The following is a 13,650-nucleotide window of genomic DNA, read 5'->3' on the forward strand; positions in this document are numbered from 1 at the left end:
GTGTTATGTTAAATGAGGCCATCAGTGTAGGGTGTGTCCTAAACACAATCACTTCTGACTTATAAAAAGACCAGGACAGACAAAGAAGCAAGCACAGTCAAGGGGGAGATAGATGTCAGGTAAAGACCACCAAGGAACCCACGAATACTGGGAGACAAGGACCTTCCCCAGAACTGACATAGTGAGAACCTTCCTCTAGTGCTAGTGCCCTGAATTTGGACTTCTAGCCTCATAACTGGGAGATAATAAATTTCTGTTCTTTAAAGCCACTCACTTGCGGTATTTCTGTTATAGCAATGCTAGGTAACCAAGACACGCACGAACAGAAAGATAAGCATGAATAGAAGAGCTATCAGAGGATCATGTGAGCAGGCCAGTGGTCAACAAAATCTTTGCTTAAATCAAGGACAGAAAAGGCGGCAACCCATGGGGCCAAACACAGACCCAAAAGTGGCGATGAATGTGGGACGACAAGAGAGACAAGCCATTCCACCAGAGTGGAGGGCCGTGTGCTAGGAAACACACACAGGAGGGGCTCTTAGAGCTTTGACTCAGTAGGAAGCAGGGGCCCTTTGAAGGATTTTAGAATAAGGCTACATAATTAAAACAACACTTAAGGAAAAATTCCACATGCCAGAAGGTTACCAAGAAGGCAATGTAGCAATGATTACGAAACCAGGGCTTTGGGTAGAATGACAGATGGAAGCTCTATCATTTACAAGCTATATGAGGATGGGCAAGCTATTTAACCTATGATAGCAATCTGTTTCTTTATCTGTACAGTGGGGATACCTCCACTTATCAAATTCATTGTTATGAGGATTAAATGAGAGATGTGTAAAGGCTTCCAAGAGTGCCTCATCCTTAGTAAGCACTGGCACAAGCAATAAAACCTAGTGGCAGCAACACTAACAAAAATTACAATGGAAGACAATGTATGGGAAAGGGAAGAGTACTTGAAGCACTTACTGATGAAGATCAAAGACCGCAGCGTTCAGTATGGATTACACAAAAAGAAAACAAAAATTCTCACAACTGGACCAATAAGCAGCATCGTGATAAACAGAGAAAATACTGACGTTGTCAAGGATTTCATTTTACCTGAGTCTACAATCAACACAAGAAATCAAGCCATGTACTACACTTGGCAAATCTGCTGCAAGAGATGTCTTTTAAGTGTTAGAAACCAAAGATGTCGCTTTGAGGACTAAGGTGCACCTGACTCAAGCCATGGTGTTGCAATCGCCTCACATGCATATGAAAGCTAGACAAAGAATAAAGAAGACCAAAGAACTGATGCCTTTGAATTATGGTGTTGGTGAAGAATGCCGAATGGACTGCCAGAAGAACGAAGAAATCTGTCTTGGAAGACGTACAACCAGAATGTTCCTTAGAAGCAAAGACGGTGAGACTTCATCACATATACTTTGGACATGTTGTCAAGAGGCATTAGTCCCTGAAGATGAACGTCATGCTTGGTAAAGTAGAGGGTCAGCAAAAGAGAGGAAACCAGTCAACGAGATGGACTGACACAGTGGCTGCAACAATGGGCTCAAGCATAGCAACGACAACGATTGTGATGATGGCGCAGGACCAGGCCATGTTTCACTCTGCTGTACATGGGGTCGCTATGAGTTGGAATCAACTCACCGGCACCTACCACCACCATCACCACCATCTGGAAAAGCTTTACGGTGCACTTAGAATGATGCTAAAGTCAAAGTATACACCTAAATTGTTTTTTTTTTTTTTTTTTTCAAGATATGGCGGTAAATAAAAGAAATTTTATTGAACTACATGAATCACCTCTTATCAATGTTGCATGCAGCCCTCATCAGAAAGAATGCTAGACTTGAGGGACCACCACTGACTCAGTATGACAGATCTGTTTTAAGAGTATATTTTTTTATAACATAGAAACTTGATAATAAATGTTTTAGTTTTTATGCCAATGCCAAAAAAACACAAAAGAAAACGACATCCACTGTCATCCAGCTTCACTACCACCAGCACCTCCAGAACCCGTTACCGTCAAGTTGGACTTGTGGAGACCCTGTGTGCATCAGGGTAAAACTGTGCTCCATAGGGCTTTCAGTGGCTGCTTTCTCGGAAGTAGATGCCCAGGTCTTTCTTCCGAGGTGCTTCTGGGTGCACTCGAACCTCCAACCTTTCAGTTGGCAGCCGAGTACATTAACCATTTGCACTATCCAGGGACTGTTCTATGTTCATTACAGATCTATGACTGGGTAGCCATCACTATTGAGAACCAGGGACAAAACAAACTAGATTTTTTTTTAAAGCCAAGATACTCAAGGTCACACCCAGGCCCCCTCATGGAACCACCATATCTTTAGACCAATTCACTCACACAAGACTCGGGCACCCACTGCATGTTAGGGCCTTACGCAAATTAGCTACCCCACAGTAATTAAAAAAAAAAAAAAATTTTTTTTTTTTTAGGGGAGAGCTAATTAGGAGCCCTGGTGGCACAATGTTTAAGCACGCAGCTGCTTACTGCTAATGAAAACGTCAGTGGTTCGAACCTGCCCAGCAGCTCCTCGAGAGAAAAACTTGGCAATCTGCTCCCGTAAAGATTACAGCCTAGAAAACCCTACGGGGCAGTTCCAGTCGTTCTAGTCTGTCACACAGGGTTGCTATGAGTCGGAATCGACTTGAGAGCACATTTAGGACAGGGAGACAGTACATATGGTGGGAATTGACAAATGAGAAAGGAAGAGACCTGCTAGAAATGGGTAAGGAAAATGAAACGTCAAGGAGGAAAAGACAGAGATCTAAAATGTGTAACAGGAATCAACAAGGAAAGCGTCTCTAGAGGAGAGAAACCATTTTTAAACAGAAGTAACCAGGTAAGGCTGAGTCCGTTCTTTCTGCTCACAGAGCGGGGACCATCCAGCAAGTGACCTTCCCTTCCCAGCCCAGAAAAGAATCCTGCTTAACTCAGAACCGTACACAGTCACTACCAACTCATTCAAATTAGAATGAGGTGAAATGTTTGCTTTCCCTGGGTTTAGACATTTTAGTCTCACCCGCAGCTTCTTGTACCTCAAGAGCCCTGTGGAGCTGCTATTTATACTGCTGGCTATAAATGATCAGCAAGTCTCACGTTACTTTTAGTACGCTCTACCTAAGAAGACGGGAAAGTACATAAAACATTCTGGAATGTTTGGAAGTTTTGGCGTGAAAGACTTAAATTTCACTTAGCTGGAACATGGCATAAACCTGAATTTTGTGGTGACGCTAACTAAAACAAGGCATTATTGTACTTAAAATCCACCTAAAACTTTAAAAAGGTGCTTGTTCACCAGACCTTGATCCTTCGGATGCTGACAATTGCCTCCGACACCCTCTCGATGGCCGCAGGGAAGAAGAGGGTGACAGTCAACCGCACCGCCCCGTAGAGCGTCATGGCAGCAAACACACGGCTGGCTGTGATCACGTTGCCAAGGAGCACATAGGTGGTGAAAGTCACAAACACGATGATTTTGCCCGCAACAAAAAACGATGCCAAATTCATTCCTCTAAGGTAGGAACTTCTAAGAACCTTGGAGATTTCCTTCCTGGAAAAGACAGTAGAATAAAGGTTTGTAAGGAAGCACTGGCATCAAAGCCATGAATTCAAGGGCCTTTACATGTGACCCCTTTCTAGACAATGATACAGATTAAAACAACTGTCCCTTACATCACAGCAATAATCCACAATATACTCAATGCTTCAACACAAGGACCGTGCAAACCCCTCAATCCCATTTCGTTTACTGAACTTAAAAAAAAAAAAAAAAGAGAGATGTTTAATGTCTAAGTTTCATAGTTTGGGTCAGTCAGATTTGGTGAGAACATTTATTCAGCAAAGATCCACAAACATACATTCTGTGCCAAGCACCTCACTAGTGACAGAGAGATAAGGAACAGCTGAACGCTCTAGGAGGTCATGAACTCACTGGAGAAGACAGGGAACAACCTAAAAATGTGAGACACCGAGACACGTGACAGAGGTAGCTACACAGGGTCCCGTGAGGGCAGAGATGAGGCCTGTGACTCAGCACGGTGGAGTCAAGGAGGTCACACGCAATCGGAACCGGGGAAGGGGAGCAGGACTAAGTCGGGCTTGGCGGAGGCTGGAGGAGAAGGAAGAGGGGAGCTTATGCGCACGCAAAGGTGAGATGTGGAAAGGTGTTAGAGAATTGTAAGATGAAACTATGCACTGGAGGGTAAAAATCAATCAAATATTTAAACCAAAACCTAAAAAAAAAAAAAAAAAAATAGTAAAAACACAAAGCAAAACAAAAACGAACAGTATTTCCACAGCTCTGTTTGGGATGAACAATACTTTGATTCAAATAGTTCAGCTCAAGACAGGAATACCCCATCTTTGATCTTCCTATCTGTGCCAAACGAACACGTTGTTGTTAGGTGCCTTCGAGTAAATTTTCGACTCATAGCAACTGCGCGTGACAGAGTAGAACTGCTCCATAGGGTTTTCTTAGCTGTTATCTTTATGGTAGCAGACTGCCAGGTCTTTCTCCTGCCGAGAGGCTGGCTGGGTCCAATCCACCACCCTTTTGGTTAGCAGCTGAATGCTTAACCATTTCCCACCAAGGATCCTTTAAATGAACATAAATTATAATTTTTATTTTAAATGACATCTCCTCAAATTCTAACATCTTGCAATTGTTGCTTATTTGGAATATGGGTTATTAAGAATCATTTTAAATTTCCTTTTTGTATTAGTAAAAAGTAAATATACTCGCTGTTTTAAGAACATGGTAAATGCTAGAAATGATATATCATGCTATTCTACTTAACCCTACTGCTATATACAGGTGGTGGGTGGGAGGGAGAGTATTTAAATTCACAATACGAAAACATCACAAAGCTTCTAATACTACGCCTACTCCTCACTTATCGACTATTTTATCCGACATTTCACATTTACGACAATAGTAAAAAATCTATTATCCGACTATTCTGTGCGTTAACGAAGTACTTCTGGCAGTAATGAACGCTGAGGTACAAAACGACAGTAACAGTGGCTGTGATGGTTAAGGTTATGTGTCTACTTGGCTGGCCCATGATTCTCAGTGATTTGGCAGCTATGTAATGATGTGATATGGCAGTTACGGATGATGTAATTTGGCAGTTATAAATGATGTAGTCATTCTCCATTTTTGTGAGCTGATGTGGTCATCCTCCATTTTTGTATAATACTGATTTTTGTATAATGACCTGGTCTTTGGAACCTAACCATGTTGATAAGTGAGGAGTGGGTGTAGTCAATAAAAATAGTTAAAAGTATGAAAATATGGCATGATATATACAAAATCTTACCTTCTCAAATTGGTAATGAGGTCTGCAAATGACTTTTCCCAAGCATACATTTTTATTATTCTTATGCCGGTTATAACTTCATTCATGGTCCTGATCCTGACATCCGTGAAAGTCGCAGTCTTGCTTCTAAAGGGGCATGAGACATGAGAGATGAGCCGTACGGACCCAGTCTGACTGCTCTTATCAGAGGAGGCACAGGCAGAGACCATGGATCAAATGATTCCCTAAAGCTCAGACAATGCAACCAGATCCTACTCAAAATACAAATGGAAAAAGACTTCAATTAGAAAGCCAACAATTTATCCCAATTCAACAAATATTTTGGAGAACTTGCAATATCTGCTAAGAAAGATAAGAAAATGAGTAAGACACAACCCGTCCCCTAAAGGAGCTCACAGTTGGGTGGAGAAGCAGAAGGGTACCCAAATCTAACAACAGCATAACTGTGATGTAATAAAACAGGAATGCTGTGCTGGGAGCAGAATGGGACAGGCTGTTAACTCTATTCAGAAAGGGGAAAGCATGAAAAGCTTCAGGGTACAAGTAGCATTTGAACTGGGCCTTGAAGCAACATTTTTCCAAACGGCAATGAGGAGAAAGGAAATTGCAACTAGAAAATGCCAAGAGCAAAGGTACAGAAGAATGAATTCAATGCATTCCAAACAACATAACATGGCTAGCCACCTGATGACCTTGACAATAACCTACTTCCAACCCTCTGGGACCTGCTTCCCTTCCCCATCATCATTAGGCTGCTCATCAACAGCCACTCTTCCAGCCCATGCTCGGCTAAGGGCTCCGGGTCTTTATAAAGACAATTAAGACTGACCTGGCCCTCACACAGTTTATAAAAACAACCCTCTACCCTCCGCTCCACACACATAAAAACGGCTATAACACAAACATAACAAACAATATAAATAGCTAGAGTTGGGCCTATAAACTATTTAAATTTACTGTTATTTAAGGGAGCCCTGGTGGTACAGAGGTTAAGACCTAGGCTGCTAACCTAAAGGTCAGCAGTTCAAATCCACCAGCCACTCTTTGGAAACCCTATGGAGCAGTTCTCCTCTGTCCTACAGGGTCACTATGAGTTGGAATCGACTCGACAGCAACAGGTTTGGGTTTTTTAATTATTTAATAGATACCGTATTTTTACATGAATAACAACTGCCTTCTAAGTTTGCCACCTCACCCTCCCCCCGCGAGGTGATACTTGCGAAAATAATAAATGTAGAAGGCAAGAGTTACTTGCATAAAAATATAGTAATGTTTTTATAACTTCTACATAACATAAATTCTGTTTAACCAACCAGTTGTCGTCCAGTCGATTCCGACTCACGGCAACCCCATGTGTGTCCGAGTAGAACCGTACTCCACAGGGTTTTCTACTGCTGATTTTTCATAAATAGATTGACAGGCATTTTTTCCATGGTGCCTTTGTGGACTTGAAACTCCAACCTTTTGGTTAGCAGCTGAGTGCATTAATGTTTGAAATACCCAGGGACTCCAAATTCTGCTTAAGGACACTACTTATGGGGGCTACAGGGCCTGAAAAGCTTGCTGGGAAGAGCCCATGAATGCCCCTTCACTTTTCCTGCTGAAAGATGAGCCTTCGTCTTGAGGCTGGAGGCCCACTGGCTAAGCTGGCAGAGGCTGCAACACAATCAAAGAAACACTACAAGGCAGGCATTTACTTTGTTTCTGAACTAAAGCATCGGCAGATGGTGGACGTTAGCAAATATGACGTTTTCCAAATCAGTATTTCTCTTACCGCAGTGACGAGAACAACTTCCCGATGCAGCTCTGCAAAGGCAGAAGGATAATCAGAACTGCCATTCCAGCGAGACATGATATTCCTATCTCCATCCAGAGAAGGACAGTCACCGCGATTGCTTGCAGTGGTCCTGCCCATAGAAAGTGTAAAAAGATCGTTACCTTAAAAGAAAAAGACAAAGAGCTTTTAGGACTATATAAAGACAACACCATTAAGAACCCAGCATACAAACAATCTGGTCTGTTAAGAACAAACAGAAATTATCACAGTGAGTTTTAAACCTGGTAAAGCAAAAAAGCTAGGTATCTACTGTAGGTGAAGCCATTCAGGTGCAACAAGGAGCAGGCTTCAGGTAACTGCAGGAAGCAACTTGGCCAGCAGTGTTGGGAGAAAGATTTTGGTTTCGTCTATTCCTAAAACTTTAACCTCTTGGACACAAAATTCAGCCCCTACCTTCCCTGGGGATGTCTAGCACCCCAGGAGAGTCTGTATTATGGCACCTACCACATTCTCCAGGGAAGAAACCAAGTCGGGACCTTAGCTCATGTTTGATGAATGAATACTTGAATAAGAAGTTGTATTCAATGCACTCCTAGTACAGTAAGGACGTCTGACCAGTAGCTGGAATAATGTGATTACTTCCACGAGGTAAGCATAAGAAAAGGGGGTGATGAGATAAAGGGGAGTAAGGTTATTCCTGGCCAGGACCCACCCATCCAGCATTATGTACCAATTGCTTCCTGATATATGAGGCACTGTTACTAGGCTCAGGGAAAGCAACCAACAGCTACTGAAAACACTATGTAGCGCGGTTCTACTCTGACACGCAGAGGGTGGCCATGAGTTAGAATCAACTCGATGGCAACTGGTTTAGGTAGGTTTATCACCTACCACGTGTTCAAATCTAGAGAAGGAGAAAGACAATTCAGCAGACAAAACCAATGCAACATGCTAAGAGCTAAGAAACGGCACTCAAGGAGAACTATTAGGTACATTTAACTAAGATGGGCAAAGACACTGCTGTCTGCCTATTACCTGCTTATTACTGAACTGGAGCCTTGGTGGTGCAGTGGTTAAGAGCTACAGTGAACTATAACTGCTAACCAAAAAGGTCGGCAGTTTGAATCTACCAGCTGCTCCTTGGAAACCCTATGGGCAGTTCTACTCTGTCCTAGAGGGTCACCATGAGTCAGAATAAACTCAACAGCAATGGTTTTTTTAATTATTATTACTGAACTACGTTGTAGGAAGTATTAGAACAAAACTCTAATCTATAGGACACAACACATATCATTACTTCCAAGTCGTACACAAAAAAGCTGAGATTTGGATTAAAAAAATGCCTTTGTCTCATGTCCTCAATAGAATCCTGGCCTAAGCCAAAATCTGGCACCTGACATTCCAGGTAGTTAAAATAGAAAAAGGACATAAAATGAAAAAGCATTGTCTACTGCAACTTACCTGATCAAACTTGTTCACATCATTGGACAGCAGATTGACTATCTGGCCTGTGGTGGTCTTCCCCATGGCCCTGTTACTGAGGTGGAGTGCCTGAAATAAAAATGAGAGACAAAATTCTATTCCCACAGTGATACTATGTCACCCTTAGAAAACAGCAAAACTGAGCACATTCTCGTGAGGTCTTGTGAAGCCCCTGGGGGATGCAGTCGATTACCACGCACTGCTGCTAACTGGAGGTTCGAATCCACCCAGAAGCACCTCAGAAGAATGGCCTGGCAATCTATTTCCAAAATATCAGCCATTGAAAACCCTATGGAGCACAGTTCTACTCTGACATACATGGGGTCACCATGAGTCAGAACTGACTCCGCAGCAGCTGGTTTGGGCCTGAGTCTTTTAGTTTTGTTTTGTGTGATTTAAAGACAACCAGAATGATTTCTGACAGTAGGGCTCTAGGAACCAGCATTTATCCTTGAGCCTTCAAACAGCAGCAGCTTTGATGTGTGAGCTCACCAAAGGGGGGAGTAGGAGGTAAGAGCAAAATCCCAATCTCATATCTACGCTGAATTTTGGCACAACCAAAGCACAAAACAATTGAAGTTTATCCTTAAAAGCCAACCAAAGTGGTTTTGAACTAAATTAGATGAGAGTGCAGAAGGTGCCTGAGGAAAACAACGAGAAGACATGGCTTGTACATCAGGACATCAGGGGTTAATTCTCTGTGTGACCTCATTCATGTCATGTGTATCCTTTGGGTCTTGGATTCCTCGTTCTGTGAACGGAAGTAACACTTCACCCTGCCGAGACAGTGGGTGCCTGTGAGAGTCCAATGACAATGAGTATTTGTAGAGGACACCAGGGGCTCCAGGAGATAGGACCGCTGACTGACACTTCCTGTTTTCCTGTCTTTAGAGACAAGGACAAGATACGTATACAAACACCTGTGGTTCACATATGCACTGGACAGTAAGCAGAGCAGCAAGGGGGAAAAAACACAGGGAAAGAAAATGAGGAGGCGGTTTACACAATACCCAAAACATGGTTAGAAAGATGGCCTGGGAGGCAGCTAAGGAGTTCAGAAGGCAACACGGACAGTGAATTTTTCCAAGTTAGAGTGATGGATAAGGAAAATAAATAATAAATAAACCGAAAATAACAAATGTTGGTGAGGATGTGGGGAAACTGGAACCCTTAATCCACTGCTAATGGGAATGCAAAATGGTACAGCCACTGTGGAAAACAGTGGTAGATCCTCAAAAAAATAAATAAATAAAAACAGCGCTACCATATACCTGCTGCCATCAAGCTGATTCAACTCAGAGAGACCCTGAAGGACAGAGTAGAACTGCCCCACAGGGTGTCCTAGTGTCCTAGACTACAAATCCTTACAAAAGCAGACTGCCACATCTTTTTCCCAGAAACAGCTCATGGGTTCGAATTGCCAATTTTTCAGTTAGCGGTCGAACGCTAACTACCAGGCATCCTTAAAAAAAAAAAAAGCAATTCCGCTGCTAGGTATATACCCAAAAGACTTGTAAGCAGAGAGTAAAACAGATACTTGTACAGCAATATTCACTGCAACACTATTCACAATAGCTGTGGAAACAACCTAAATGCCCATCAACAGATGAATGGATAAACAAAACATGGTACATACATTCAAATGAATACTACTCAGCCAGGAAGAGAAATGGAGTCTTAATAAAAACAAACAAAAAAACCCATTGCTGTCGAGTTGATTCTGACTCACATCGACCCTACAAGACTGAGCAGAACTGCCCCACAGAGTTTCCAAAGAGTGGCTGGTGTATTCAAACTGTCGACCCTTTGGTTAACAGCTGAGATCTTAACCAGTGAGCCACCAAGGCTCTGGAGCCTTGATATATGCTACAGTATGACTGGAGCTTGAGGACACTACTGGGTGAAATAAGTCAATCAGAAAGGACAAATATTGTAAGACCTCACTTATATAAAAAGATAAGACCAGGCAAAAGCACAGAGACCAAAGTATATTAGTGGTTACCAGGGCAGGGATGGGAAGCGGGGAGTTACTGCTTAGGGAATACTGACTTTAGGTTTATGCTGATGGAAAAATCACCCTGATTAAGGGTAAGGTTGCACAGTCGATTATTGTAATTGCTATCAATAAGGTGTACAGCTGTAAGAGGATGAATTGGTGAAAGTTACATGAAATACATATTTATAGTAATGACTCCAAAAAAAAAAAGAGTAGCTACTGAGGCTGCATATTACAACTAAAAACCTCCTGGGATTTGGTCCCTTGGTTTGAGGTTTATGGTCATGGTTCCATAGAACATCCCAGTTAAATGGCCTAATATCATCTTTAGTACTTCTGTTCTACCTTCTAGTTCAATGCCTAGTTCCTGGGGTCTTAAAAATGTGCAAGCAGCCATCCAAGGTACAACAATCAATCCCTATTTGCCTACAGCAACACAAGAAAAAGGAGAATCAGGAGTAGGGGGAGGAAATGCAACGTGTAGATAAGTGCCTCCTTCGCCATGAGATCAGAACTGGATGGTGCCTGGCTACCATTACTGAACATGTTGATCAAAGATTCCATAGAGAAATCCTGACCAAAAGAGGGGATATGCAGAACAGAATTTCAGATTCTCATGGAATCCAGGTTTCCTGGAGCCACAGAAGCCGGATGAACCCCTGAAACTACTGCCATAATCTTTAAACCTTAAACCAAAAATAACCTCTAAAGTTTTCTTAAAATCCAGTGACAGTTTAGCTTAACTAGTAAAGAATGCCTGCCTTGTGCTCTTTTAAGGTCTATCCGCATGAGATCAAATTCACAACAGCACCTTGAAAGATTAGTTGGGAAACTTAGGGGGCAATAAGTTTACATCAATGTGGGAGAAACAACTCAGAAAGCAGGGTGAGAATGGCTGCACAGCTAGAAAAGTGTTATCAGTGTCACTAAACTGGTTTATGTTCTGCTGTATATTCTCAAAAAGAACAAAAATAAAATATTTTTTAAAATGAGGGTAAAACTAAGGAGATAAATGTTGTTGTTGTTAGGTGCCGTCGAGTCAGTTCCAACTCACAGCGACCCTATGTACTGCAGGACAAACACTGCCCGTTCCTCCACCATCCTGGCAATCGTTGCTGTGCTTGAGCACAGGGTCAATCCATCTGATTGAGGCCCTTCCTCTTCTGTGCTGACCCTCTACTTTACTAAGCATGATGTGGCTAATACGCACACGAAAAGATGCTCGAGTTATTAGCTGCTAGAGATGCAAATCAAAACTACAGTGAGATACCATGTGATCTCAGCAAAAATGGCGCTGATCAAAAAAACAGGAAACAAATGCTGGCAAGGAAGTAGGGAGACTGGAACTCTTTACGCTGCTGGTGTGACTGTAAATTGGTAAAACAACTATGGAAACAGTATGGTACTGCCTCAAAAAATTTAGAAATAGAAATACCATATGATCCAGCAATTCCACTCCTGGGTATATACCCTAAAGAAATAAAAGCCTGGACACAAACAGACATATACATAGCCCATGTTCATTAATGCATTATTCATATAATAGCAAAATGATGGAAACAACCTAAGGGCCCATGGACAGATGAATGGATTAATAAACTGTGGTACATACACACAATGGAATACGATGCAAATTAAGAATAATAATGAATCTGCAAAACATCTCACAACATAGATGAACGAGGAGGATATTATGCTGAGTGAAATAATTCAATCACAAAAGGGCCAATGCAGATCATTACTGTAAAGTAACAACAAAAGGTCTACAAACAGGAAAAAAAAAATATTCTTCAATGGTTACCAGGGATGGGTGGTGGAGGGAGGGAAAATTACCAATTAGATAGAAGACACGTAACATTGGTGAAGCCAAAGACAATACTTAATACGGAGGAAGTAAGCACACCATGACCAGGGCAAGAGCGGACACTGGGAGGAACACAGAATAAAGGACAACTTCAGTAACTACTGTAGCTTAGACAATCCTGCAGCAATAGCATTAACAAACAATAATTTACAAATGGACAAATAGGTAGGTAGGTATCCCAAGAGATGTGGAAGGACATAAGGGAACACACCTACCAGCAGATACAGGTTTGGTCATGGATATTTCTACATACATGACTGTAAGTGTGGCTCATATGCAGCACACAAAGCGTATAATCAAAGAAGCCTTTCGGACACAACCAAACACCTTCCAGGATAAACACAAAGGACGACAGACTTGGGGGACATCTATGTCAACTGGCACAACATAGTACACAAAGATAATGGTCTGCATCCTACTTTGGTGAGCACAGTCTCAAATACTTGCAAGTCACCACCTAAGAGACAATGATTGATCTCTTCCTGTCCAGAGCAAAGGATAGTGAAGAAAACCAAAGACTCAAGGGAGCAGTTAGTCCAAAGGACCAATGGACCACACGAACCACAGGATACACAACCCCAAGACCAGAAGTACTAAATGGTGCCTGGCTACCACAAACAACTGCTCTGATTGGGATCACAGCTGAGGGTCCTGGATAGAGTGAGAGCAAACAGTAGAACAAAAAGTCAAATTCACAAAAAAGACCAGTCTTACTGGTCTGACGGAGACTGGAAGAACCTCCGAGACTATGCCGCCTAAGACACCCTTTCTGACCTGCAAGTGAAGGCAGACCCCCTCCCAGCTAAACAATGGACAAACACATAATAAATGATAACACCCAAGAGAAACGAACTCTTTAGGACAACCAGTTATATGAAATCAAAAGGGTATTACTTGCCCATAAATAAAGATGAGAAGAAGAGGATATGTCTTGGTTATCTAGTGCTGCTATAACAAAAATACCACAAGTGAATGGCTTTAACAAACAGAAATTTATTCTCTCACAGTTTGGGCGGATGGAAGTCCAAATTCAGGGTGCCAGCTCCAGGAGAAGGCTTTATCTGTCTGTCAGTTCTGGGGAAAGGTCCTTGTCACCAATCTTCCCTCTTGTCTAGGAGATTTGCAGTGCAGGGGCCCCAAGTCCAAAGGTTGCATTCCACTCCTCGCTCTTCTTTCTTAGTGGTA

General features: G+C 42.2%; 1 protein-coding gene across 1 annotated transcript in view; it reads right to left on the reverse strand.

The window, feature by feature from the left end:
* Window positions 1–13,650, reverse strand: part of ABCC4 (ATP binding cassette subfamily C member 4) — a 324,633-nt gene that overhangs the window by 215,865 nt on the left and 95,118 nt on the right. Inside the window, exons 5-8 of the mRNA XM_049853454.1 lie at window positions 8,585–8,674; window positions 7,121–7,284; window positions 5,347–5,472; window positions 3,329–3,578 (exon numbers count right to left, since the gene is read on the reverse strand). Of these exons, the coding sequence (XP_049709411.1) occupies window positions 3,329–3,578; window positions 5,347–5,472; window positions 7,121–7,284; window positions 8,585–8,674 (630 nt within the window). The remainder of the gene's footprint in view (window positions 1–3,328; window positions 3,579–5,346; window positions 5,473–7,120; window positions 7,285–8,584; window positions 8,675–13,650) is intronic.

The sequence above is a fragment of the Elephas maximus genome, chromosome 14, assembly GCF_024166365.1.
Source record: "Elephas maximus indicus isolate mEleMax1 chromosome 14, mEleMax1 primary haplotype, whole genome shotgun sequence".
In the NCBI taxonomy this organism is placed as follows: Eukaryota; Metazoa; Chordata; class Mammalia; order Proboscidea; family Elephantidae; genus Elephas; species Elephas maximus.